We start from the raw sequence: 27,761 nt of genomic DNA on the forward strand, positions 1-27,761 counted from the left end.
GGGACAAATTGGACGATTGGGATTGACATGTATACACTGATGTGTGTAAAATTGATGCCTAATAAGAACCTGCAGTATAAAAAAACAAACAAACAAAACAACTAATACTAAACTTTCATTGGGTTATTTGTATGGAAATATGTTAATATAAATGTTTCAGACATTACATGAAATTTCTAAAAATCTTATATGTTCTGGTATAATGTTATAAGTCATAATCCTAGTTATTACCTTAAAATGTATGTCTCAGAAATAACTAATTTTCTTGTCAACTGCATTATTATGAACTTTCATCAAATTTTTAACTGTGGTCATTTTTAAGTCTTTTGTCATTTACAGACAGTTCTGGGTGTACTCTGATGCTTTTGCAAATATGTTCCTATAAAAGGGTTTCATCTTTAGGAAATTCATGGAAAAGACTCTGACAAGTACAGGTTTCTGGTAACTGAATGTACCGCTGAACTGAATGAATAAGCATTTTCAGAACTCTAATGAAAAACTGATGAACTCATAAAAGTGCTAACAAAAGATCAAGATGGAAAAAAAAATTAATTACATGGGACTGAGTGAACTGATGAGGATGAGTATAATTTTTGTGACTTTCTGTCTGAATTAAAAAAAAAAAAATCCAACAAGGACTCAGAGGCAAAGAATATACAAATCAATTTTCACTGCAAAGTAAAGGAGCTGTTACAGTGGAGGATTACTGGACTGAATGTCAATATTATGACATAGTATGAGTGTGTTTCATGTTTGGTAATTGCAATCATCGTTGCTTTTGTTGCGGTCATCCATGTACAATGCTTGGTGTCAGTCTATTTATCTCTTGTAAAAATAAAATACAGTGTGTGTGTGTGAAAAAATAAAAAATAAAAAAATAAAAGTCTATTTCTGTTTGGTCAGTTGAGCATCTTTTCCTATGTTTAAAAACCATTTGTGTTTTTTAGAACTATGTTCATATGGTTTGCCCATTTTTCTTTTATATTACAATTCTGCTAATTTGGAGGAGCTCTTAAATGTTAATAAAATTAGCCCTTTGTGATATGAAAAAAAAAAAAAGTGGTGCTGGGAAAACTGGACAGCTACATGTAAAAGAATGAAATTAGAACACTCCCTAACACCATACACAAAAATAAATTCAAAAAGGATTAGAGACCTAAATTTAAACTTTTTTTTTTTTTTTAATTTTTATTTATTATTTATTTTTGGCTGTGTTGGGTCTTCATTTCTGTGCGAGGGCTTTCTCTAGTTGCGGCGAGTGGGGGCCATTCTTCATCGCGGTGCGCGGGCCTCTCACTGTCGCGGCCTCTCTTGTTGCGGAGCACAGGCTCCAGACGCGCAGGCTCAGTAGTTGTGGCTCATGGGCCCAGTTGCTCCGTGGCATGTGGGATCTTCCCAGACCAGGGCTCGAACCCGTTTCCCCTGCACTGGCAGGCAGATTCTCAACCACTGCGCCACCAGGGAAGCCCCAGACCTAAATTTAAGACCGGACATTATAAAATTCTTAGAGGAAAACATAGGCAGAACACTCTTTGACATAAATCACAGCAAGATCTTTTTTGATCCGCCTCCTAGAGTAATGGAAATAAAAACAAACAAACAAAAAAGGACCGAATGAAACTTAAAAGCTTTTGCACAGCAAAGGAAACTACAAACAAGACGAAAAGACAAGCCTCAGAATGGGAGAAAATATTTGCAGTTGAATCAACGTACAAAGGATTGATCTCCAAAATATATGAACAGCTCATGCAGCTCAATATTAAAAAAACAAACAACCCAAAAATGGGCAGAAGGGGCTTCCCTGGTGGCGCAGTGGTTGAGAATCTGCCTGCCAATGCAGGGGACACGGGTTCGAGCCCTGGTCTGGGAAGATCCCACATGCCGCGGAGCAACTAGGCCCGTGAGCCACAATTACTGAGCATGCGCATCTGGAGCCTGTGCTACGCAACAAGAGAGGCCACGATAGTGAGAAGCCCGCACACCGCGATGAAGAGTGGCCCCCACTTGCCACAACTAGAGAAAGCCCTCGCACAGAAATGAAGACCCAATACAGCCATAAATAAATAAATAAATAATTTTAAAAAACAATGGGCAGAAGACCTAAATAGACATTTCTCCAAGAAGACATACAGATGGCCAAGAAGCACATGAAAAGCTGCTCAGCATTATTAGAGAAATTATTATTAGAGAAATGCAAATCAAAACTACAATGAGGTATCACCTCACACCAATTAGAAGGGGCATCATCAGAAAATCTACAAACAACAAATGCTGGAGAGGGTGTGGAGAAAAGGGAACCCTCTTGCACTGTTGGTGGGAATGTAAATTGATACAGCCACTATGGAGAACAGTATGGAGGTTCCTTAAAAAACTAATAATAGAATTACCATATGACCCAGCAATCCTACTACTGGGCATATACCCAGAGAAATCCATAATTCAAGAAGACACATGCACCCCAATGTTCATTGCAGCACTATTTACAGTAGCCAGAACATGGAAGCAACCTAAATACCCATTGACAGACGAATGGATAAAGAAGAAGTGGTACATATATACAATGGAATATTACTCAGCCATAAAAACAAATGAAATTGGGTCATTTGTGGAGACGTGGATGGACCTAGAGACTGTCCTACAGAGTGAAGTAAGTCAGAAAGAGAAAAACAAATATCGTATATTAATGCATGTATGTGGAACCTAGAAAAATGGTACAGATGAACCGGTTTGCAGGGCAGAAATAGAGACACAGATGTAGAGAACAAATGTATGGACACCAAGGGGGGAAAGTGGTGGGGGAGGTGGTGGTGGGATGAATTGGGAGATTGGGATTGATGTATATACACTAATATGTATAAAATGGATAACTGATAAGAACCTGCTGTATAAAAGTAGAAATAAAATAAAATTCAAAAATTCAAAAAAAAATAATCGACTAAATTAGTCACCTGATATCGGAATTAAACATCGATCAATAAAAATTTTAAAGATTTTTAACAGAATCTGAGCTTGTAATTTTGGCCAGCTATGAAATGACTTAGATTCTTACACACACATATACAGAACCATTTTTTGATAGATAATAAAATGAATTATTATTTTACTTATGAATGTTTTAAATAAACTTATGAGGACTACTATAAGTGATATTTTACAAAAAGTGGTAGATTTTCAATTAAGCCAGCAAACAATCGTCCATAGTCTACAAGACCTTTCTAACAACATGAAAGATCCGTTAATACAAAATTGAAAAACTGCAAGGAATTTTTTTCAGCTTTTAATGCCTTGGGAAATCTAAGAGACGCTCCCCAATTAATATTTGGGTACCTGTTTTCTCAAATTTGCGATAAATGTTGTCAAGCCCTGGCCTAAAGTATGGAACTTGTGGCATAGTTAGTTTTTAATCTTTCCTACACATTTATTTAAGATTTACATGACACAGGAGCCTTCATAAGGAAATGAATATCCCAAGGCAGGTAAAACCTGAGGGTTTTTATACTAGGTTTGATGAAGAGTGGAAAGTTGTGGAAAAAAACGTGATGGGGCAAAGGGATATGTGTTAATTGTAGTAAATTGAGGAAAAGTTAGCAAGGCCTGTTTGTTCAGATGCCCCTCAGAGCCCCTTGCTCTTCGGAGATAAGGATGTTCCTTTCCTCCTGGTATAAGGAGGTTGCCTCTCACATGGGGGTCTCTCGACCCAGTTCAGGGAGACCCGCCTGCACCTGCCGTTTCTCAAATTCATTCAGCAAAAAATATTCAGTTTTCCAAGTTGCCATATTTTGGAGTAGTGTGTTCTCAGCCCTGCCATCAGCAAACAATGAAGGTGAAATAAGAAAACTTTCTAAAGCTGAAGGCATTCGCAACCAAGATGTTCAATACAACGTGGGTCTCAAATTTCCTAGACAGTTTATTTCATGTATTTTTTAATTGGCTTTTTATAGACATGAACACACATTAAAACAAAAGTTTGGTTCCAATTTTTTTTTTTTTTAATTTTGAAGAACAGTTATTTGCAAATCTCTGCTTGGATTAAGGTCTTAATAACCACACTTAACCATGAATGTGAAAAGTGAGCTGAAGGAACACTTTGGAGTACTCACCAAAGATTGACTCCGACCTTCTCTGTGGAAGTTTCTAGTTCATAGTTGAACTCTGTGTGCTTTTGCATCCTTCCTACACCGTGTCTTTGACGGTGATGCCAACTGTACATGAAAATGATAACAGGACATGTCCTTGGAGGAGCCACTTTTCAAGACCTCTGACTCCAAGGGCTCTGAAGTTCAACCCGTGACAGGCTGAAGCGAGATTTGGCTTCTCTCCTGGAGTGACTTACATTAAGGCTCTGGACTAGGTTCCCAGACAGACGCCATCCCCCTGCCCAGCCCAGGCCTTCGGGACTGTGCCAATGACTCAATGGTGAGCCTGAAACTAAGCCTAAAAGGAAGCAGATGGTCTGTATTAAGAGATTTTCCATGACCTTCCTCATTTCTTCATTTCCTTTCTGTGGGATTTCATATTTGTGAGCATATCCTCTGAATTTGATGGTGTAGCAGTGTTAGACTCAGCAATCCTGAGTCTCAGGGCACTCATTTCATAAAGAACATGCATCAGAAGGGAGCATTTGAGTTATCCTGTAAATGTTTTTAACTCACCAATAACGTTTATGCAGCAATCATGGATGCTGGGCATGGAGATGGTTTTCCTGTTGTGAAATTTTGTGCCATTCCTTAAAGTAATAATATTACTTCTGAGTGGGGGACTAAAGTCCATTTCTAGCAATTCTTATCTTCCTTTTTATTTATTTTTTTATTCTCCTATTAGCTAGGGAAAATAAAAACTGCACAAGGAAAATCTCCCCATCTCATGCAGCAGTTCATTTTATCCCTTTCATCCTAATTCTCAAAGAAGTAAATAATTGCATACAAAGGATACAAGCCAAGCTTTCTATTCTGTGAGTCTAAGGGACCAGCATATTTATCTTTCTTTCTGTCTGTACCTCTTTGATTTGTATTAATAAAAAGATACTAAAATTTTTTTTCTAGAAAGCCAAATAAATGAAATCACACAGCTAGACAATTCTGTATGCAGGATAATGACTATCAGTGATTTGGCAGATACATGACTTGATAATACAGGTACAAATACATTCATCTGGGTTTTCAAAGTTTTTCTAAAAGTAAAGACTATGGCAAGAAAAGAAAGGCACTAACTCAGACTTTTCAAAGAAAGGAACCTATAAATAAACTAATTGGGCTATCACTCGATTTGTATGTCAGATATGTAAGTACTCAGAGAACAATGTTTGTTTCAGCTGTTCTCATCAATATGATTAATGACTACTTTAAAGTGCTTGATTCCATTTGTGTGCCAGCTGTTCTTGTGTAAAACAAACTGGGACTTTCTCAAGATAATCAGAGTGGGACTGTCTGCAGGGTTTGAGAGCTGATACCTGTGAGTTAGAAAAGGAAATGGATGGCTCTTAGCTGATCCTGATGAGATCAGACCCAGACTTCTGTGACTGAAATATATTCCTAAAGCAGATGCTTGTTACTGGGGGCTTGTAAATCAAGGGCCTGCCCCACGTGCAGGTTCTGCTTGGTGGAAAGGTCTGAGCCAGTCGGGAGCCTTATGCGTGGTTAGCAAGTTAAAAAGAACCTAAGTAGTCTTAACCATACAAACTGATAGTACCTTCAAAGGTAAATGTACAAGATGAGTCTTTCAAAATCACAGACAAGCTGGACAAAGCCGCAATAAGAAATCATCAAACCATGGAAGTAATACTATGTCCTTTTCCAATGAAGCGGCCACACACAGGTCACACCCTGGGCGTAGGCAAGGTGTTGGTGATGGGGGCCTGACTTCACAATTAGAAAACTGTGTATGCAGGATCATGATTTAGCAGATAAATGACTTGATAGTACAGATATAAATGGATTCATCTGGGTTTTTCAAAGTTCTTCTCAAAGTAAAGACTATGGAATCAAAAGAAAGAGAGGCAAAATGGGGAATGATTTCAACTATGAGCTTCAAAGACATTGAGCATTTCTGTGTTTTCACTTCCTGTAGAGCAAGTTCAAAAGTAGCTGTGCCATCATTGTACCCTCTACACTGAAAGGCAAAAGGAAGTCAGAGATGGGAATGATTTTCTTTACCACACAACTACTTTCAAAAGGATCCACATGAAAATAAGAATCCCATTGTAGTCTTTAAGGTCAGTTCGTTTATGGCACAAAGACAGTCAACAAATATTGTTCAGGCTTTCCCTGTGCTGGTCACTCTGCCTGTAAGGTGGATGCCAGACCTGAAATAGCTTTCCATCTCACTGGGAGAGATCAAAGCATAATTGCTAACAGTTGTCAGATGCTTACTATTTTAGCGCTGTGCTGAGCGTGTACAACCACTATCTTATTTGTTCCTCAGAGCAGCCTTATGAGGTCATTATTATAGCTACATGCCCATTTTAGAGACAAGGACACCAAGCTATTTGCTCAACATCTCACCGTTAAGAATAGCAGAAGCAGGATTCTCACACCCAGGTCTCTCTGACCCCAAAGACCATGCATGGTCTGCACTACTACATGGTATCCATGTTCATGAGGAAAGGGGCAGTGCCAGGCAGTAAGCATGTGGGAAAATGTTGAGATGAGTGCCAAAGGCAGTGTCATGGAAGGTCACCAGAAGAGCAAAAAGCATCTTGAGGAAGCTCAGGGAAGAAGGTGAGGCTTAATCTGAATTTGGATTTGAACTTGTAGACCAAATATTAGTAGGATGATATTGAGGATAACTACCATACTTTCTCACTAATGCTCCTTTGGTGCTGCCAGAGAACGAAAGTTGGCCTCATGAATCACTGAGTTGATCTACTGTCACCTTTCTTATATAATTATAATTAATTGTATATATACTTTTAACATTTTATAAATTTTGTGTCAAAATATATCAATCATCTCTATTTTATAGATGAGAAATTCCATAAAGCCTCATATACTGTAAGAATTGATGAAGCTATTGGGAGATAATTCTCCATGGATCTCCCTCTTTTCTGCATGTCTTATAAACAAAGGCTTCCTGACTGCCCTTTGCTCTAGACTATCTCTTCAAGGATGTTAGTGAACAGCCCAGGAAGATATGGTGAAAAGGGCAAATGCTTCCTGCCTGTGTGTTGTGAAAGCTAGGTTCTCTGAGCTCAGTGTCCCTCTGCTGGAGCACAACCCATCATGCTTGCAGGCATCCATCTGGGTCTGTCCATGTTGCCCGCGTGAGACTTGGCAGCAAGGGGACCTGACACAATATGCTGTCTCATGCTGCTCGCTGTGCAGTGAGGAGTAAAGTCCTTTGTCTCTGACCCAGGTATCTTGTGTCTTACGCCAGCAACCATGAAACAGAGGCAGTTAGCTTACAACTGGGGTGAAATCTCAGACCATTCATGCTTCAGAAGATAGGAAAATTTTCTTTTTTAGAGAGGTCAAATTTGTCCTCATCCTTAGTGAAAAATAATGCATCTGCTTTGGCATCCATTGGATTAATATCAAGTAGATTGATCTTAGAACCCAGAGAAACCAAGGAAGACAAAATGCCCTTGTGAGAGTCTCCCTTCGATGCTTAGTCAAGGTGCCCAGGGACTAGGCTAAGTACAGCCCTCTCCATGCCCATACCCTCAAAGTGCTCATCATCTAAAGCAAGGGTTGGCAAGCTGGCCCGTGAGCCAAATCTGGCCCACACCTGTTTTATTAAATAAAGTTTATTGTCTAGCAGCATCTACTGCTGCTTCTGTGATGCAATAGCGGAGTTGAGTGGTCGCAGTAGAGACTGTATGGCTTGCAAAGCCTAAAATATTTACTATCTGACTCTTTTTTTAGAGTATTTTTTTAAAAATATTTATTTATTTATTTATTTATTTGGCTGCGCCAGGTCTTAGTTGCGGCATGTGGGCTCTTAGTTGTGGCATGTGGGCTCTTAGTTGCGGCATGCAAGATCTAGTTCCCTGACCAGGGATCGAACCCGGGCCCCCTGCATTAGGAGCATGGAGTCTGGACCACCAAGGAAGTCCCTACTCTCTGACTCTTTAAGGAAAATATTTGCTAACCTCTGATCTAAAAGAAGAGACAGATACATGAAGAATAAAGAATTCCCTCAAAACATGCTAGAGGCCAAGGTATGAACAGAACATTATGTGAGAATAGAAAAGTAAGCTATAAACACATACACGTACTCACATATAGGCATGTACAACCCCGCTCCTCCGTGTACACCCACACCTGTCATTTACATGCACGGTCTTACTTCATCCTTGTAGCAACTTTATTAGGCATATAGATTAGGAGCATCACCTCTACAGAAAAACTAGGTTTAAATTTAAAGATTTGCCAGTTACTAGCTGAGTGACTTTGGGGTAAGTTACTTAACTTCTCTGTGCCTCACTTGCTAAACATGGGTAATATCACCTATACATCATAGGGTTACTGGAAGGATTAAATGAAGGTGTAGAATATAGCCTCTGACACATAGTAAACAACATGTAACTATTTGTTATCATTTATCTCCATTTTCCAGATGAGTAAATTGAGGGACAGAGAGGTTGAGTAATTTTCTCAAAATCACGTAAGTAGAAAAAGGTAGATGCAGAACTTAATCTCAGCTCTGACTCACAAATCTGGGCTTTTTGCCACTATTATTGTATTGCTTGTCAATAATAAAGGCTTATTAAATGTATAAGTAAAATCACCACAATAAAATTTCTTTACCTTTTCCAACAATGCTTTCTATTTTTCAAATTGTGATTTGTGGCTTATTGGCATATCCTACAGGTCTTTTGTACTGTGTGAGTTCCACAGGGTCTTACTTGAATTCACTATATTAATATATTCATGCCTGACACTCGATAGTTGTCCTTTAAAGTCAAGTCTACTTTTTTTTTTTTTTTTAATTATTTATTTATTTATTTTTGGCTGTGTTGGGTCTTCGTTTCTGTGCGAGGGCTTTCTCTAGTTGTGGCAAGCGGGAGCCACTCTTCATCGCGGTGCGCGGGCCTCTCACTATCGCGGCCTCTCTTGTTGCGGAGCACAGGCTCCAGACACGCAGGCTCAGTAGTTGTGGCTCACGGGCCCAGTTGCTCCGCGGCATGTGGGATCTTCCCAGACCAGGGCTCGAACCCGTGTCCCCTGCATTGGCAGGCAGACTCTCAACCACTGCGCCACCAGGGAAGCCCAGAAATCCCCTCTCTCTTATCTCCAGATTACTGCCTTTGGCAGAGGGATAGTATGGGGAAATCTTGCTGAGAAACGTGACTATTTAAAGAACTTCATGTCAATAAAAATGAAAAGTCAATATCCATTGGATTTGACATATTATTTTGAGCTTCTAGAAAATATTTTCCATGACTGACAATGCTGCTTCTTTGACAAGGAAATAATACATGTGCAATCTGATGTGTACTTACTAAAAGTGGAGGGCAATTATTACCTAGAACCTAAGCAAGAGAGACACTATACAAAAAATCATCTCTAAGATGAAAAAAAAATGTCTCTTTGGTCTGCACCAGACTAAAAAATGTGGTGTCTACCTGAACAACATCTTAGTGGCGCTGCATGGAACTTTTCCCTCATTCCATTTTGACGTTTTGGCCATTGGCCTATGAAAACTATTTCCAGAACTTGCCAGGAGGTTGTTTTTCAAAGATGTTATTTTCTATATTACATTTGTCATCTGTATGAAGCTCCCAAAGAAGAATTCCCCTGGTCTTTGTTCCTCTTGGGAAGCTGCTTTGTGCTTTTATCTAGTGGACCCTGTTACCAATCATGTAACTGATAGCATTCCCCTCTGCACTGGCTGCTAGAAAGTTTGAGTCAGATTTTCACTTACCTCTAACAAATACGCAGGATTTTCATGGACTGCGTTTTGAATTCTAAGCTTATTCCTGGCCTTGTCAAACTTTCTTTCCTACACTTATGCCTGTTTTTTATTTATTTTTATCTTGTTACATCTTATATATCTTTGTAATCCATTTTGAGTGCTTTCTGGATCAAGAGAGACTTGGAAATGCTTAGATGGATATGTATCCTATAATCTGTGCTCTCTTCATGAAACTGGGTGATAAATATAATTACCACACCATTTGATGTAAGGGACTTTATTTTGAAATAAAGAATTACACATTCTTTGAAATTACACATTGGTTCATACAGAATAATCTACACCTTAATTTCTAAAATCAAACTCACTTTTGGAAACCTTCTAGCAAAATGATTAGACGGGTCAACTTTAGACTTAAAGCCTGGCTAGGAAAATGTATACTTCATGAGATTCATTTTCTCTTGCCATTTGAAATGGGTGCTTGCTCCCCATTTTGTGCTCAATACTGAAAACACAATTCCTCAGCAAAGATTTACTTTATACTTACATTTCAAATTTTTCCAGAAAAGAACTTTTAAGTCATGTAAATTTGAAGTCACATTTTTGTGACCCAGCATTGAAACGTGCAAAAAGCAAATCAGAATTGTTTTTAACTGAAGGTATGTTTCCAAGTCAATATAGACAAGTGCAGTGTATGGAAATAGTTTTTAGAAATATTTTTAGTTCAGTGAAGTATACTAAACAGTGTTCTTAATGATAAATTTGGGAAAATATGAACAAAAAATTTTAGAAAGGAATTTGTGATACTAAAATAGATCTACAAATATTCAAAATATCAATATTCTTACTTTATGGGAGTGAGACAAGGCGACTGAAGACACAAAAAACCATGGACTTGATTTAACCAAGTCTTCCTGGAGCATCCTGAACATGAAGAATGACAGTCAGAGGGCACTGTCCTGGGAACAGTAGCTGGGTGCTTTTACACATGATTCCCAAAGGGCGGAGATGCTCCTTAGGAAACAGCGGGGTGGATTAATTTTGAGAATAGTAAGCTTTACACAAGTGTAATCTGATCTCATCAGACTGAATGCTTGCCAAAAGCCTGAACTCAGAAGCACGACCAAGTCCAATCCTAGTGACCTCATTTCTACACAGGGAGAGCATTTCTAATATTTTTATTTAAAGAAATATTGATAAAATCTACCGGTGAACTTCATAGAAAGGGTATATAATGAATTTCTTGTTTGAACACCTTTTGTGTTCATTTGGAAGTTTAGAGAAATCTGTAAAGATCTGCCTCTCGGCTTCTTAACTTTATCAGTGCCCCTGGATGGAACATGAGGTCAACTATGTAAGTTTCCGGGGGAGGGAGAGCCCTAGTCACCCCCTTTCGGGATTCATTCATCAGCTTGACTTCATTCCAGGCTCTGCCGTACTCCCCTCGAACCAGAGAGCAGCCGATGCCAATTCTGTCAGCCAGAGCCTGGGGGGAGAAAACGTGAGATCAACCAAGAGTGAGGAGGGGGAGGGGCGGAGAAAAAGCCTTGGTTGAAAGACCCACCTTGGTCGAAGGTGAAATATACACTCTTGCAGAAGAACAACAACAAAGTGCTTAAAAAGGAGGCTGGAAAAAATGTGGAGTGTTGTGATAGGAGTTGGTAAAATGTGATAAGTTCCCCTGTTGCTCAAGATTCTGTGGACTCAAAATCTCTGTGTAGGTCCTGCTGGGAAGGGACATTTTTCAGGCAGTTGCGCTGCATTGTATCAGCACAAGATTGATAACATAATTGGAGAAAAGCTGTTCCCTGGGCTTTCAGCTCTACTGCATCTATCAATCTTTCCACGCTCCTGGGCTGCTCCTTGGGTGTGATATGCAGTGGGATTGAATGGCAGGATTGGAATGGTGGGGACCTGTTTCTAGCCCATTTGTTCTGTGTGGTGTAGACAGGTGTTATGGAGCCGGAGGGGCAGAATTGTGAGCGGTTGGTCCTTCTTGGGCTGCCTGATGCCCTGTCCTCAGGGGTTGCTTATGTTCCTCAGAAGCTGTCTCTTCAATTTGTCCTGATTTTAAAAGCACTTTTTAAATAATCTGGAAACTTCCTAGCCACATCATAGTGGATAAGAGAGCTGGCTTGTGGGACCTTAGTTATCCCCAACCAGGGATTGAACCCAGGGCTCCAGCAGTGACCACGCCAAGTCCTAACCACTGGACCGCCAGGGAATTCCCAGAGTCTGAGTTCTTAACCTCAGCTGAGTTGAATCGGGAAGTGTCTATTTTCTTTGTGAAGTGGGAAACAAGGTCATCTGCGTATAGGAAGAGGTGAAGATGAAAAGGCTTAGGAAAGAAGGCAGATGTGGGGCACAGATGCTGAGGAAAATAGGAGAAGCCTGTGGCCAGGAGCTGGAAAAGATGGCCAGGCAGCACGTACACTCACCACCTTGGACCCTGAATTGGCTGTGGCACATCCCACTGTCGCATTCTGCAGCCCGAGTGTCATTGTGGGAAGGGCAGGCAGTAGGATTGGTCCAGTGTGGGCAGGCAAGGCGGAGGGGCGGAAGGATGGGGGCACGAAGACGAGGGAAATCAGTGAGCAGGTTATACGGTCTGTGGACGATTTATCTAGGCTGCCGTGGAGGAAAGGAGCTGAAAGAAAACGGGGAGATGAAGAGTATATGTAGGGGGAGTGAACGCTTTGGGAGGAATGGAAGGCTAACACGTTTTCCCAGTGAGTGTTGGTGTTCAGGATTCAGTGGTAGGCAAGACCTGGGTGATTAACTGCATGACTCAGGTGAGGTGTGAGGGTAATGAATTCAGTCTGCTGTAACGTTATGAACTGAAATGTTTCCCCTTGAGATTCCTGTTTTCTTTCTGAAGGTGGGTCCCTTAAGAGGCGGTCATGAGGGTGAAGCCCCCATGATGGGAATTGTGCCCTTATAAGAGGAGGAAGGGCCCTCCCCACACTCTGAAATATAAGGATATGGTACGAAAGCGGCAACTGCTGACCAAGAAGTGGGCCCTCACCAGACACTGAATCTCCTGGCACCTTGATCTTGGACTTCTCAGCCTCCAGAACTGTGAGAAATAACTGTTTATTGTTTAAGCCACCCCATCTGTGGTACTTGGTTATAGTGGCCTGAGAAGACTAATGCAGTGCCTACAAGACACACAAGGGCAGCTAGCTACAGGGTAAACAGACAGATAGACCTGGAATCAGGAGCGGCTTGTGGGACAGAGGAAATGATCTGGAAACCTGAGGCATGTAAGTCGTATTTAAGGTGATGTAGGAGGATGACCTCACCAAACGAAGTATGTAAAGGGAGAAAAGAGAAGAGCCTGGGACAGAACTTGAGTTCTGGGTCAGGACCCCAACACTTAAGACAAGGTTGGAGGAAAAGAGGTCTCCAAAGGAGACTGAGATGAAATGGCAAGAGAGGACAGAAATTACTAAAAGTGGTGTTAAAGAAAGAGAAGGATCAGTGACAAATTCTTTGACATATCAAGCAAGACAGAAAACAGATCACTGTGATCCTTCTTGGGAGGGAACAAGGGCCAGACTGCAGGGAGTTGAGGATGAAACTGAGGTCAAGGAGTGACTAGGAGTTGAGATGACTCAGAATTTTGACCGGGAATGAGAATTATCTTCAGATAGAAGCAGTATGGTAGGTTTTGGCTCAGATAGGCATGGGTTCAAATTCCAGCTGTATCTCTGGTTGTCCTTGGGTAAATTCCTTCTCTAAGTATCAATTTTCTTATCTTTAAAACAAAGGTAGTAACTTCAACGTTTGGCATATTTGAGACTCTTCACAATTATATTTATTAAGTGCCTGGCACATAAGCTCAAAATGATGGTGGTCATGGTGATAGGCGCTTATAGGAGTAGTTGTAGATATAATGAGAAAAGATTTACATTTTCTCTTTAAATGTTTTGGACTTAAGTTTAGATTTTAAAGGTAAAACAGCTAGTAGAGAGAAAGAGATTTAAGATGGGAGAGAAGAATTGATAGAGCAAGAAATCCAAGGAAAAAGGAAAGACTGGCATTTGGATTATAAATAGAATTGGCTTGGAACTGGAGGTAAGATGCAATGAGGTTTATAGGTATTCAGGAGAGGGTAGGAAGTTTATACATTTAAGTCTATGGCTCTGAAACAATTTTCTCAGCTCCTGTTATACTCCAGACACTGGATACAATGGAGGAAAAAAAAAAGATCACCCCCTCCCTTAAACCTGATCCTGCTCCAGTGTCCACATCTCTGTGAATGATGCCATCATTTCCAGTTACCCTGCCCAAATCCTGGAAATCATTTTCTTCTTCTCATGCAGTCTCTCACACCACCGCTAGGCAGTCAACAGCTCCTTTCAGTTTTATCTCCTACATCTCCCGCCAAACTCACCTCTCATTCACAGCCTCCACCATGGCTTTAGTATCAGGCACCTGTACTTCTTGCTCCGGTGACCTTCCAGTTTGCCTTCCCGTCTCCAGTCTTTCCCCCGTTCTAGTTCATTCCCCATTCTGTTGCCTGAGTGGTCTTTCAAAATCACTTTCCCCTTAACTTTCAGTGGTTACTCACAGATTTTAAGATCAAGTACAAACTCACATGGTGCTTTACTGTCTGGTGCTTTAGCCTTATCCAACCCCTCCCCGCTTTTCTGGATCCAGACCAACTACTCTACATCCCTCAAATGGACCACTGACTCTCTCATACCTGTTATTTTAAATAAAATATTTGTATTGTTTAGAACACCCTTGTCTTCCTTCTTTACCTGCTGAAATCCTATGTAGCCTCTAATTCTGAGGCCACATATCACTTCCCCCCTTGAAACTTTCCCTGACGTCACCTGAGAACCCGCAAGTCTGGCTTAGGTCCCCCTTGAATGCAGGGACTCTCACTTTAGTAACCGTATATTCCCAGACCTTGGAAGAGGCCCTGGCCTAGAGTAGGTGTGTGATAAATGTTGAATGAATATGTTTCCAATAGTCTGGTGAATATACGTGTGTGTATGTATATACACATACATATACATGCCAAATATAAGTACATCTAAATGATAGGATTAATATCATCCAGTTAATTGTTAGCAACTGGCTCACTCCACAATGATAAAGACAAAACATTTTTACCTAGTGGGAAATGAGCAAAACATCTTAAATACCTTGAAAAGCAAAGCTCGATGGTAGAAGATTCCTTTTTTGATCAGTCCAATTGGTACAACATTGGACTTAAGTTGAAACTTTAGTTCACTTATATGAAGTTCCCAGCTGAAATCATGTAGTTTTTCTTTTGGAATTTTACCGCCCATTTTTTCTGCCACGTACCTGTGTCAATTACAGTGAGATTGAATCAATCAAGTTTAATATCTCACTTTGGATGCTTTGAGTATAAATATCTGTGTAATTATACTTGTAAAAGATACTTTCCCTCTGATTTTTGTTTGCTTTACTTTAAAAAATGTATTTACTATAAGTTAACATTATGCTTACTATATTTAAACTATCTTACATAAACTGAAATTCCAACAATTTCATTCAGCAGGAAGAAAGAAATGAATGCTAATTTTCCCAATATTTATAGCAAGATACAAATCAATATCACACTACATTTGTATCAACACAGTTTTTAAATGTTATCTTACTCTTGGAAAGTATTTTCAAATGTTTGAATCTGAAATCCAAGGCATTGTCCTGACATGTGGTCCTTCTTTTAAGGAATTTAAACTCAGAGACGAAGACAAACATATAGGACCATTGTGAACCCTGAGGTTCACAAATCTTTTCAAGTTTTATCATCTTTTTCTTTTAAATTTTATCTTTTTTTTTAAATTTAGAGAAAGACATGGCATTTACGTAACACTGAAGTTAGAGGAGAGAGGAAGAGGCAAAAAGGGAAAAATTACTAACAGGCAAGGAGGTGAGGTACAGGGGTGTACTTTGCCTGTGAGTTTCTCCTAAGATTAGGCTGTCACTGAAGATGTCAGTAAGCACACCTGCAAAAATCCTCTGTCAACTGAGGCTGCTACATCATGGAGTAAAGGCAGGATTGCCCATTGTAAAGAAAGAATTTCCTCTTGCTGTACGTGGAACCAAGTGAAGAAGAACAATGGTGAAAACCAAGAGAAAGGATTAGGCAGAAAACTGACCCTCAGTGCCAGCCAGGTGTCCTGTAACAGCCGCTAGGAGCCAAAGGCATGGGGACACATCTCTGTATCGCTCTCTTGGTGTGGGTTCAGGTTAAAAAAACAATTATTTGGGAATGATGAAAACTATTTCTGATAGGAACGAAGCGTGAGGAAATTTGACAAGTGTTGAAATGAGCTAAGTCAGAGTTCTGCTTGAGTCATCATTTCTCAAGGACACCAAGGAAAACTTCGGTAGCCAAAAACGCTCTCTTCCAGAGTCGCCTGACAAGAAGTCAGTGATCTGGCGGCTGTGTTTCTTGCAGTTGTCACATCCAGGTTTGGTGCCTGCAATTCACTTCTATTTGGAGAAGATACAAGCTCCCACGGAGATTGCAGCTGTTGCACAAGCCAGGAGCTCACAACTGGCTGGTGTCAGTCATGAAGGCGAGCCTCCATTTCTAGTGATTTCCTGTCAGTCATAAAGTCAGGTTCTCAGCCTTCTCTTAGCGGAATCAGATTAAATGCTCTCATTTAGGAGGCTACCTCACTGGCTTATACAGAGTGCCGAACCATCTCTTAGAATACCCACAATCCCACTTTGGAGCACCGTGAAACACAAAATATCAGACATATAACATAAAAATAAGGGATGGCTATTTGTATTAGAAAACAACTTGTGAGTTTACAAATAATTCAAAATAGGATTCCTTCATTCATAACTTCTTTAGGATCACCCTGAAAGATGCTTTTCCTGGTTTAGCTGGAGAAAATGACCTAGGCATTTTTCTTTAAGTAATTTCCAGCTCCTAGCTCTGATTCTTGGCAAAAATATGATCTAAAATAGAAATGGAGGATTTATTTCCAATTCATTGTGTTTCTGCTTCAGAGTCAGAGGCAGGGTGCTATACAAGTTCGGTTTTATTATGGTGTAGTTGTTTGAAAATTGGCTAAAAAGTGCAAATCAGTAACATCAAAAACATTTTTCAGAAATTGAAAATGTGTATGTATATATAGACGCTTACTTTGCAAGAACCTCAATCTGTTCCTTTATACTGGTGATGGGAAGTATGGATCTGGTCACTTCATACACATAAACACAGAAGTCAGGATCAGAGGGAGGGAGCCATTCTTTATCAGGGCTTCCTTCTCCAGGCAGTTTTGGTGCTACTGCAACCTCTTCCTCCTCCTTCACTTTTTCCTCTTCTTTTTTTCCTCTGCCTTTCCTTAGAGAGTAAACAATAGCAATCAAAATCACAGAGTGAATAAGCACTAACTGTGCTCTGAGTTGATCTGAAGAACATCGCAGAAATACAGTATTTTATATATACCTCAGCAACCATACCATATAGAGTTTTCAAATTTTCCATGACAGTGATAGAGTTTTATAGTCTGTATATTTTGCTGGAGAAATTATTTTTCAAGAGATTACTACATGACTGATACATATTATGAAAATCATTGCTTTTCTGTACCATTGCTTATCAAGATATTTGGTACATTGTAGATATGTAATAAATATTTATGGAATTGGGAAAAAATAGGTTGCCTCCTCAGAGAGTCTATGCCAGTCTCATATCATCTCTTGCTTCAGTTGAGACCTTCTGCAAGAAGAATTTGGATCCCACTTTTAAGAACAATTATCCAAAACATGGAAAAAGACAAAAACAAAATAAGGATGGCATGGAATTTCCATGTCATACAGGGGCAAAGACTCATGCAAAGTTTATCTAGGGAAACATATTTAGTTCTGTACTTAGGGAAAATAGAATGTACTTAGTAAACAGTAAAGATACTGTTTAACTAAAAGATACTCTTAATGAAAATTTCCAGACTTAGAGAAGTTACTAGTTAACATGTAGATTTTTGTTTAGTAGAGATGCAAATTATTTCTTTTCAATGGAAAAAGATACTCCCAAAGGTTAAAATCTTTTTCTAACATTCCTTAATTAAATTGGATATAAATGCATATATTCTCAAATGATCTTTGAACCAGTATTAATATCTTACTAATTCTCTCATGAGTGGAACAAAACAGTGACAGGGGTTCTCATTCCAGGTAACAGGGAGTAAGCACACTTCACCCTGTGTCTCCTACTGAATACAGTCATAAAACCTGGACAGGGTGCATGCAATAGCTATTTGAAAACTCGGAAAAATAATTCATAGCAGGAAGATCAGAGAAGACTGACATTTGAATGACTACGGAACTGACGGTGAGCTTATATTTTAATTTTCCTCCACTATTCTCCAAGCTGAACTAAACATAGCCCCAAGTCTGGAAGCGGGCATCCGCACAGAGAGAGCCCAAGGAGAAGCCCGATTGAGAAACAGGAAAGAGAGACAGGGGAGGAAAGCCCTTTGTTTGATTTTTTTTCTTATTTTTATCCATTATCTTGTGCCCCATCTTCTAAGGAAGCTTGTGACGGTGGTGGCAGCGGTGACATTAAGGTCCCTAAGAGTCTAAAACTGCCTTATACTTGCTCAGTCCTCCTGCTGTTTGGCTGTGGACATGGATACAGTCATGGCAAGAGTGTAGCAGCGCAGGGTAAATAAAGGTTTTTTTGGCTTGAGGACCAAAAGGGAAGCTCCAAGGAACCAAAAAAGACAAGGGAGATCATGGAGAGGGAGGAGCTCAGGAAAGCAACCCTATAAAATTGTTTATATATTCCTAGGCTTACTTCCAAGCTGTGTGTGCATAGTTCTGATCCTGAACGGCACATACGTAGATTTTGAAGATGGAACTATGGTATAAACTACCGCCCAAGTCTCATACTGGACACTATTTGGCACACATGCAGGGCTGATCCAAATAGCACCGCAAAGCCTTTGAAAATGGGACTAATGGTGGAATGACAACCCACAAAACACTGGTTGAAATTTGAAGACTGAAAGCAACTGGGCCAATTGACTGCTAAAACACACACACAAAAGAAACATTCTTCTTAGAATATGTGTAAGACCCATAAATAAGAACTGAAGGACTCATAACATAATATCACAATCTATATAATTACTCAACATATGAAGAACCAGGAAAATCTCACCTCTTATGGGAAAAGACAATCAAAACACATCAATGCTGAGATGACTCAGCTGTTAACTGTTCCAACAAGTAGGTCAAACACTCTTGAAATGACTAGGGAGTTACAAAGTCTTAGAAAGAAATAGAAGATAAAAAAATAGAATTTGCAGCTGAAAAATACAATAACCAAAACTTAAAAAACACAATTCCCTGAATAGGTTTAATAGCAGAATGGAGATAACAGAAGAAACAATCTGTGAACTTGAAGATAAATCAATAAAAATGATCCAATCTGGACAACAAAAGATTGAAAAAGCAACTGACAGAGTCTCAGGGACTTGTGGTGCAATAAAAAAGAGCTAATATTGATGTCATCGTAGACTCAGAAGAAGAGGAGAAAGAATGAAGCACAGAAAAAAAAATTGAGTAAATTAGGGCTGAAATGGTTTCCTCAATTTGGTTAAAGATATAAATCTACATAGTCAAGAATTTCAGGGACTTCCCTGGTGGCACAGTGGTTAAGAATCTGCCTGCTAATGCAGGGGACACAGATTCGAGCCCTGGTCCGGGAAGATCCCACATGCCGCGGAGCAACTAAGCCCATGTACCACAACTACTGAGCCTGTGTGCCACAACTACTGAAGCCCGCACGCCTAGAGCCCATGCTACGCAACAACAGAAGCCACCGCAATGAGAAGCCCATGCACTGCAACGAAGACTAGCCCCCGCTCACTGCAACTAGAGAAAGCCAATGCGCAGCAACGAAGACCCAACACAGCCATAAATAAATAAATAAATAAATAAATAAATATTTAAAAACTAAAAAAGAATTTCAGTGAATGTCAATAAGGTACACCCAAAGAAATGCACTCCAGACACGTTGAAATCAAACTATTGAAAACTAAAGACAAAGCAGATGATGTGATTGCCTATGTAGAAAATCCCAAGGAATCTACTGAAAAAACTCCCAGAACTAAGCATTGAGTTCATCAAGATCTGAAGATATAAGAACAACATACAAAATCAATTATGTTTCCATATAGTTACAATGAACAGGTGGAAACCAAAATTAAAAACCAAAAAAAATTTGGAGCACTTACAATTATGCCAAGAAAATTAAATCCTTAGGTATAAACTTCTAAAAAACATGTGCAGGATTTGTGTGCTGAATATTAAAAAGTGCTGTCAAAAGCAATCAAAGAAGGCGTAAATACATGATGAGACATCCTGTGTCCATAGATTTAAAGATGCAACATATTAAAGATGTAATTCTCCCCAAATGATCTCTAGGTTTAATGTAATTCCTATCAAAATCCAAGCAAAGTTTTTTTGTAGAATAGAATATCTTATTCTAAGATTTATATGGAAAGGCACAGGTGCTAGAATAGCGAAATCAAACTTGACAAAGAAGAATAAAGTGGGAAGAATCACTTTGCTTGATATCAAATCTTACTGTGTAGCTACAGTAATCCAGATGGAATGATACTGGTGGAGGGACAGACATACAGATTAATGTAACAGAACAGAAGACCCAGACCCACACAAATATGCTCAACTATTTTTGACAAAGGTGCAAAAGCAATTCAATGGAAGAAGTATAGACTTTTCAACAAATGGTGCTGAGCAGTTAGACATGAATGATCCTTGTGATAGAACTATTGATTATCTTAACATGAACCTACCCATGTGAGAAAATTGTATAGAAGTTAATACACACACAAACACACACACGTAGGAGTAAAACCGGGGGAACCTGAATAAAATCATTGGATTGTGTTCATCATTATCCTGGTTGTGATATTGTACTATAGTTTTGAAAATGTTATCATTGGGGGAAACTGGGTTAAGGGTATATGGGCTCACTCTATGTTATTTCTTACAATAGCATGTAAATTTACAATTATATCATAATATTTTCAATTAAAAAATCCCTTGACCAGGCTTCTGTCATCTATTATTGGACTCTATTCTGTTCATTCATGTCCCGGTCTATCCCTTCATCAATACCAAACTATTTTGGTTACTGTAGCTTTACAGTAAGTCATAAAATCAGGTAGAATGATTCAATTTTATTCTTTTTCAAAATGATTTTTCACTATTATAATTTATTTACCTTTCCATAAAAGTTTTAGAATTAGCATATCTCTATCTACCAAAAATGCTGCTGGAATTTCGATAGAATTGTATCAAATTTAGATCAACTCAGGGGAAACTGACATTTTCACTATGTTGAGTTTTCCAACACATGAACATGGTATATCTCTTCACATATTTAGTGATTCTTTGATTTCCTTTGTGTTTTACAGTTCTCAATATATAAGTTCTATACATGTTTTGTTTCATTTTCTCTTTCACTTTAATTTCATATTTCATTTTTCAGCCCTATTAATATTAAAATGGTATTAAAAGTTTTTGGTTTTCAGTTTTTCATTGCTGGTATATAAAAATATAATTGATTTTTCTGTGTTGAACTTATATCCTGACATGTTGCTAAACTCACCTATTAGTTCTAGGAGTTTTGTTTTTTTTTTAAGTGGATTCCTTAAGGATTTTCTATTTAGACAATCATGTTGTCTGCAAATAGGAACAGTTTTTCTCTCCTCACTTTTCTTGTTCATGATCTTTGCAGGAAAGCATCCAGTCTTTCACCATTAAGTATGGTGTCATTTTTGTGGATGCCTTTTATCAGGTTGAGGAAGTTCCCTTATATTTCTATTTTGCTGACAGTTTTATTTTTTATCATGAATAGATGTTGAATTTTGTCAACTGATTTTCTGCATCAATTAATATGATTATATGCTTTTTCTTCTTTATACTGTTAATATGGATTACATTGATTGATTTTCAAATATTGAACCAGCCTTGCATTCCTGGGATAAACTCCTCTGAGATGAATTATTCTCTTTATATTATTGCTTTGATGTGCTAATATTTCAGAAAGGTTTTTTTTCATCTATGTTCATGATGGATTTTGAGCTGTAATTTTCTTTTCTTATAATGTCCTTGTCTGGTATTGACATTAGGATAATGCTGGTATCATAACATGAGTTGGGAAACATTCTCTTTTCTGTTTTCTGGAAAAAGATTGTTTAGAGTTGGTGTTAATTCTTGAAATGTTTGGCAGAATTCACTAATGAAATCATCTGGGTCAGGAGATTTCTCTTTTGAAGGGTTTTATGAAATCAACTTCTTTAATAGTTAAATGATGATTTGGGCATCTGTTTCATCTTTGGTGAGTTTTGATAGTTTGCAGTTTTTGATGAATTGGTCCATTTCATCTAAGGTGCTGAATTAAAGTTCTCATAGTACTATTGACATAGTTATTGACATTTTTAAAGAACCAGCTTTTGATTTCATTGACTTTCTCTGCTGTTCTTCTGTTTTAAATTTCATTGATTTCTGTTTTTATTATTTTCTTCCTTCTAATTGCATTAGGTTTCTTTTTCTAGATTCTTGAGGTTAGATTATTGATTTATGACCTCTCTATCTAATACATTTTAGTAAAATAAATCTCCCTCTCAGCATTGCTTTGGCTGCATCCCACAAATTTTGAAAGTTGTATTTTCATTTTCATTCAGTTCTTTGTATATTTTAAGTCCTTTGAGGCTTCCTTTTGTCCCAGAGATTATTTAGAAGTGTATCATTTAATTTCCATATGCTTAAAGATTTTCTTCTTGTCTTTCTGTCATTAATTTCTAGTTTGATTCTATTATGGTCAGAGAACATAATCTGTATGATTTCAATTATTTTAAATTTGCTGAGCCTTGTTTTATGACCCAGGGTATTGTAAATGTTCCAAATGCAGCTGAAAAAATGTGTATTCTGTTGCTGGTGATGGAATGTTCCATAATATGTCAATTAAATCCTATTTATTTCTGGTGTCGTTCAACTCTTTTATATCCTTGCTGATTTTAGGTCAAGTAGTTCTATCAGTTGCTCAGAGGGGCATGTTGAAGTCCTCAACTATAATTTTGGATTTTTCTATTTCTCCTTTCTGCTGTATCAGTTTTTGCCTCATGTATTTTGAGGCTCTGTTGCTTGGTGCATATACATTGGATCATTATGTCTTCTTCATGGATTGATTCATTTTATCATATGTAATGTCCCTCTTTGTCTCTAGAATTTTTCTTTGCTCTGAAGTCTACCTTAGTACATATTTAAAAAGCCATTCCTGCTTTTTAAAAAATTAATGTTTACATGGTATCTTCTTCCATCCTTTCATTTTCAACCCACCTATATCGATACATTTGAGTTTCTTTAAACAGCATATAGTTGAATCATAACTTTTTAATCCACTCTGCCAATCTCTGCCTTTTGATTGGTTCTTTTCCTTCATTTTTCTTTTCTTGCCTTCCTGTGGGTTACTTGAACATTTCTTATTTATCCATCTTGATTTATTTACATTGCTTTTGAGTGTAATACTGTAGGTATTATAATATACATATATTGCTTATCACAGTCTGCTGGTATCCACGTTTTACCACTTTGAGAGAAATATGGAAACCTCACACCCATGGAGGTCTCTTTACCGTCTCCACTTTTAAATACCATCGTCTTGAGTATCAGATGTTTTTATAATTTTTGTTTCAATCATCAGATATGATGTATAAAGCTCACGAGGAAATAGTCTATTGTATATACCCATATTTCAGCTCTTCCTTCTTTCTTCCCGATCCTTCCAGATTCTTTCATTATTTTCTTTTCGTTGGAAGAACTTCCTTTAGCTAGCCAATCTGTAAGGGTAGGCTAGCTAGCAATAAATTGTTTTCCCTCATCTGGGAATGTCTATTTCTCCCTCTTTATTGCTGAAGGATAGATTCATCAGATAGAGAACACATGGTTGATTCTTTTAGCACTTGAAAAATGGTGTGCCATTTCCTTCTGGTCTGAGAGAAATCTACTGTCATTCAAATTGGTGTTTCCCTATAGGTAATTGGAATTTACACCTTTATGAAGTCTGGATCCCATGACTCAGGTGGGCTTTCTTGGGTGGAGCAATCTCTTATGAGAAGCATTCTATGCTATGCTAGCAGAGAGAGAGGGAGGACTAGGAAGCCTGTGTGTGACTTCTTTCACCTTTGCTTATGTGTATCTTTTGCCTGCTGATCTTGCATTGTATCTTTTGCTATAATAAATCTTAGCCGTGATTATATATTTGAAAGCCCCAAAATGGGACTAGGCTAGTGTAGGCAGGTAAATCTCCCAAATTATGTATTTACAAGTATGGAGCATTCTGTTCCACTAGCAGTAAATTAGGGGTGGGAATTATCTTTAAGTATTATTTGAAGCATGGTGTGGGAGGAGGATCAACTAAAGTCCATTTGAGTTTTCCCTTTAATTTAGAGAAAAAAATACAAAAATACTCCAATCAGCTGCTATTGGAGAATTACATAAAACTCTATAATCATAACAAATACTAAAAAAAAAAAGTTTTATATTTTCTAATCCAACATTCTATTTACTACAGCCAAGGAAAGAGTCTAATCATGCATTAAATGCACTAACCATATATTGTGATAAAATCTCCAAGCAAAAATTACTATTTTCCAGCTATATCATCTTAACCCTTTTCCTTTTTTGTAAGATAAATAAACTGAACATCTTAACATGCATAGTCAGATGTTAGTAAATTAGGAACTAATGCTGGGAAGGTCAATTAGAATGGCAAGAAAGCATAAATAGGTTTACCTGTTTTCTAAAATTACAGGGTAGCTTTGTAAGATTGGAGATCTCGACCCTGTGATTACTCAGAGCCACCTATGAAACAAAGCAGGTGTAGTTCTCCCTGAGCATGCTGCCTGAAGTGAGAAGAATCATTTGGTGTGAGAAGATGACGTCCGGTATCTTGGGCTAAGCGCATCAGAGAGGGAAATCTGACTGAGTGATTAAAAAGAGATAATTTATGGGAACCCCTGAATTGTAATTTCCTGCTGCTATAAATAGAAGTATTTCACTTGGACTTCTTTCCCATGAAGGCTGCCAAGTGGTGTAAATAAGGGCTTCAGTACTTAAATGAATTTCATTTCTAGATAAACATGGAAACAAGAGCTTGGAAATTACAAAATTAACTCCTGTAAAATTAATCTCCAGAAAGAACATCAATTTATGAGTAAAGATATAAGAAATTCTAGGTTTCTTGCAGAAACTTTAGCAAAACTACCTCAGACAACAGAGATTTACTGTGAGAACCCAAAACAATAAGGATATTTTCTGTGTTCACAGGTGGATGAGTAGGTAGATAGGCAAGTAGAGAGAGATAATTGGCTCAAAACTGTGTATTGACATCATCAAAGTTTAATCCCTTGCTCCTTCTGATCCCTTCAACTATTTTTTAAAATAAATTTATTTATTTATTTATTTATTTATGGCTACATTGGTTCTTTGTTGCCGTGCACGGGCTTTCTCTAGTTGTGGTGAGCAGGGGCTACTCTTCGTTGCGGTGCACAGGCTTCTCATTGTGGTGGCTTCTCTTTGTTGTGGAGCATGGGCTCTAGGCCCGCGGGCTTCAGTAGTTGTGGCTTGCAGGCTCTGGAGTGCAGGCTCAGTAGTTGTGGCGCACGGGCTTAGTTGCTTCATGGCATGTGGGATCTTCCCGGACCAGGGCTCAAACCCATGTCCCCTGCATTGGCAGGCGGATTCTTAACCACTGCACCACCAGGGAAGTGCCAACTATTTGAATATATAAATTATAGAGCAGAGCTGGTGGGAGAGATGTAAGTCATGAATCTGGCTCCCTTGTGGTTTCAATTTAGGTGAGAAGATTTTGGTATGTGAAAAATAATCACAATACCATGTAGCATTCAATAAATTCCACAAGGAATAAAAATTAGAAACTCAAGCAGTTCAACATTGAACAAAATCTATTCCAGTTAGGTGTCCTGTTCTACCCAATCTATTCCAAAAGGATGAGAAGGGAGTATTGTACAAAGTGGAGATATGATTTATTCTGGTCTTAGGAAGGTACATCGTGTGTGTGTGTGTGTGTGATGTGTGTGTGTGTCTGTAGTTTATTTTGTTTGTTCCACTAGGATGTACGTTCTATTAGGACAGAGGTATTTGTTCACTGCTATACTTCCAATACTAGAATAATTCCTGGCATCTAAGTGCTCAGTAAATATTTGTTGAATGAATGAATAAATTCAAGAAAAGAAGGTCAGAAGGTATTTAAATGTGACCAAGAGACAATATGTGTTTTTGGAAGAGTTTTGAAGTCAAGATTTAAGGGAAGGGGAAAAAAAAAAAAGGTAAGGTATGGGTAAAAAGAGGGTTTGAGAGAAATTCTTTTATTTTTTAAATTTTAATTAAATTTTTAAATTGAGGTATAATTAACATGTAACATTATATTGGTTTCAGGTGTATAACACAATGATTCGATATTTCTATACATTGTGAAATGATCACCAGAGTAAGTCTAGTTACCATCCGTCACCATACAAAGTGAACTTTTAGGATTCACTCTCTTGGCAACATTTAAATATGTTCTATATTATTGACTATAGTCACCATGCTGTACATTACATTCCCATGACTTTATTTTATAACTGGAAGTTTGACCTCTTGACCCCCTTCACCCATTTCTCCCACTCAACCCCCCTTCCCTCTGGCAACCACCATTCTCTTCTCTTTATCTATGATTTTTGTTTTGTTTGTTCATTTGTTTTGTTTTTTAGATCCCACATATAAGTGAAATTGTACAGTATTTGTCTTTCTCTGTCTGATACTTCGCTTAGCATAATTCCTTCAAGGTTCATCCATGTTATCTCAGATGGCAAGATTTCATTCTTTTTTATGGCTGGTGGTATTCTATTGTATACATATACCACTTCTTCTTTATCCATTCATCCACTGATGGACACTTAGGTTGTTTCCATATCTTGGCTGTGTTAAATAATGCTGCAGTGAACGTGGGGGTGTAGAAAATTTTCAAATTAGTGTTTTCATTTTCATCAGATAAATACCCAGAGGGGGAATTGCTGGATCATTTTAATTTTTAATTTTTTGAGGACCCTCCATACTGTTTTCCATAAAGCCTGCACCAATTTACATTCCCATCAACAGTGCACGAGGGTTCTCTTTTCTCCACATGCTGGCCAACACTTGCTATCTCTTGTCTTCCTGATAGCCAATCTACCAGGTGTGAGGTGATATCTCACTGTGGTATTGATTTGCATTTCCCTGATGATTAGTGATGTTGAGCATCTTTTTATGTGCCTGTTAGCCATCTGCATGTCTTTTTTTGAAAAAATGTTTATTCAGATCCTCTGCCCTTTAAAAATCAGATTGCTTTGTTTTGTTACTGAGTTTTATGAATTCTTATATTTTGGATATTAACCTTTTATTGGATATATGATTTGCAAATATTTTCTCCCATTCAGTAGGTTGTCTTTTCATTTTGTTGGTGGTTTCCTTTGCTGTGCAGAAGCTTTTTAGTTTGATGTAGTCCCAGTTATTTTTTTTTGCTTTTGTTGTCTTTGCTTTTGGAGTCAGATCCAAAAATTGATTGCCAAGACTGAAGTAAACAGCTTATCATCTAAGTTTTCTTCTAGGAGTTTTATGGCTTCAGGTCTCACATTTTGAGTTAATTTTTGTTTATGGTATAAGATAGTGGTCTAGTTTCATTCTTATGCATGTGGCTGTCCAGTTTTCTGAGGAAAATCATTTTAAAAACAAAAATGTTTTAGGAAGTCGTTGTGATGCTATCAAGATGACCTTAAGTAGCAGAAATATTAAAGTATATGTTGTAAAGATCTAAAAGTCTCCAAAGATGA

General features: G+C 38.2%; 1 protein-coding gene across 2 annotated transcripts in view; it reads right to left on the reverse strand.

Annotated features, from left to right (window-relative positions):
- Positions 1-11,128: 11,128 nt before the first annotated feature.
- Positions 11,129-27,761, reverse strand: part of ARMC3 (armadillo repeat containing 3) — a 91,426-nt gene continuing 74,793 nt past the window's right edge. For both annotated transcript variants that reach the window (XM_036843616.1, XM_036843615.1), the window contains exons 16-18: positions 16,994-17,194; positions 15,009-15,171; positions 11,129-11,338 (exon numbers count right to left, since the gene is read on the reverse strand). In XM_036843616.1, the coding sequence (XP_036699511.1) occupies positions 11,129-11,338; positions 15,009-15,171; positions 16,994-17,194 (574 nt within the window). The remainder of the gene's footprint in view (positions 11,339-15,008; positions 15,172-16,993; positions 17,195-27,761) is intronic.

The sequence above is a fragment of the Balaenoptera musculus genome, chromosome 2 (assembly GCF_009873245.2).
Source record: "Balaenoptera musculus isolate JJ_BM4_2016_0621 chromosome 2, mBalMus1.pri.v3, whole genome shotgun sequence".
Taxonomy (NCBI): Eukaryota; Metazoa; Chordata; class Mammalia; order Artiodactyla; family Balaenopteridae; genus Balaenoptera; species Balaenoptera musculus.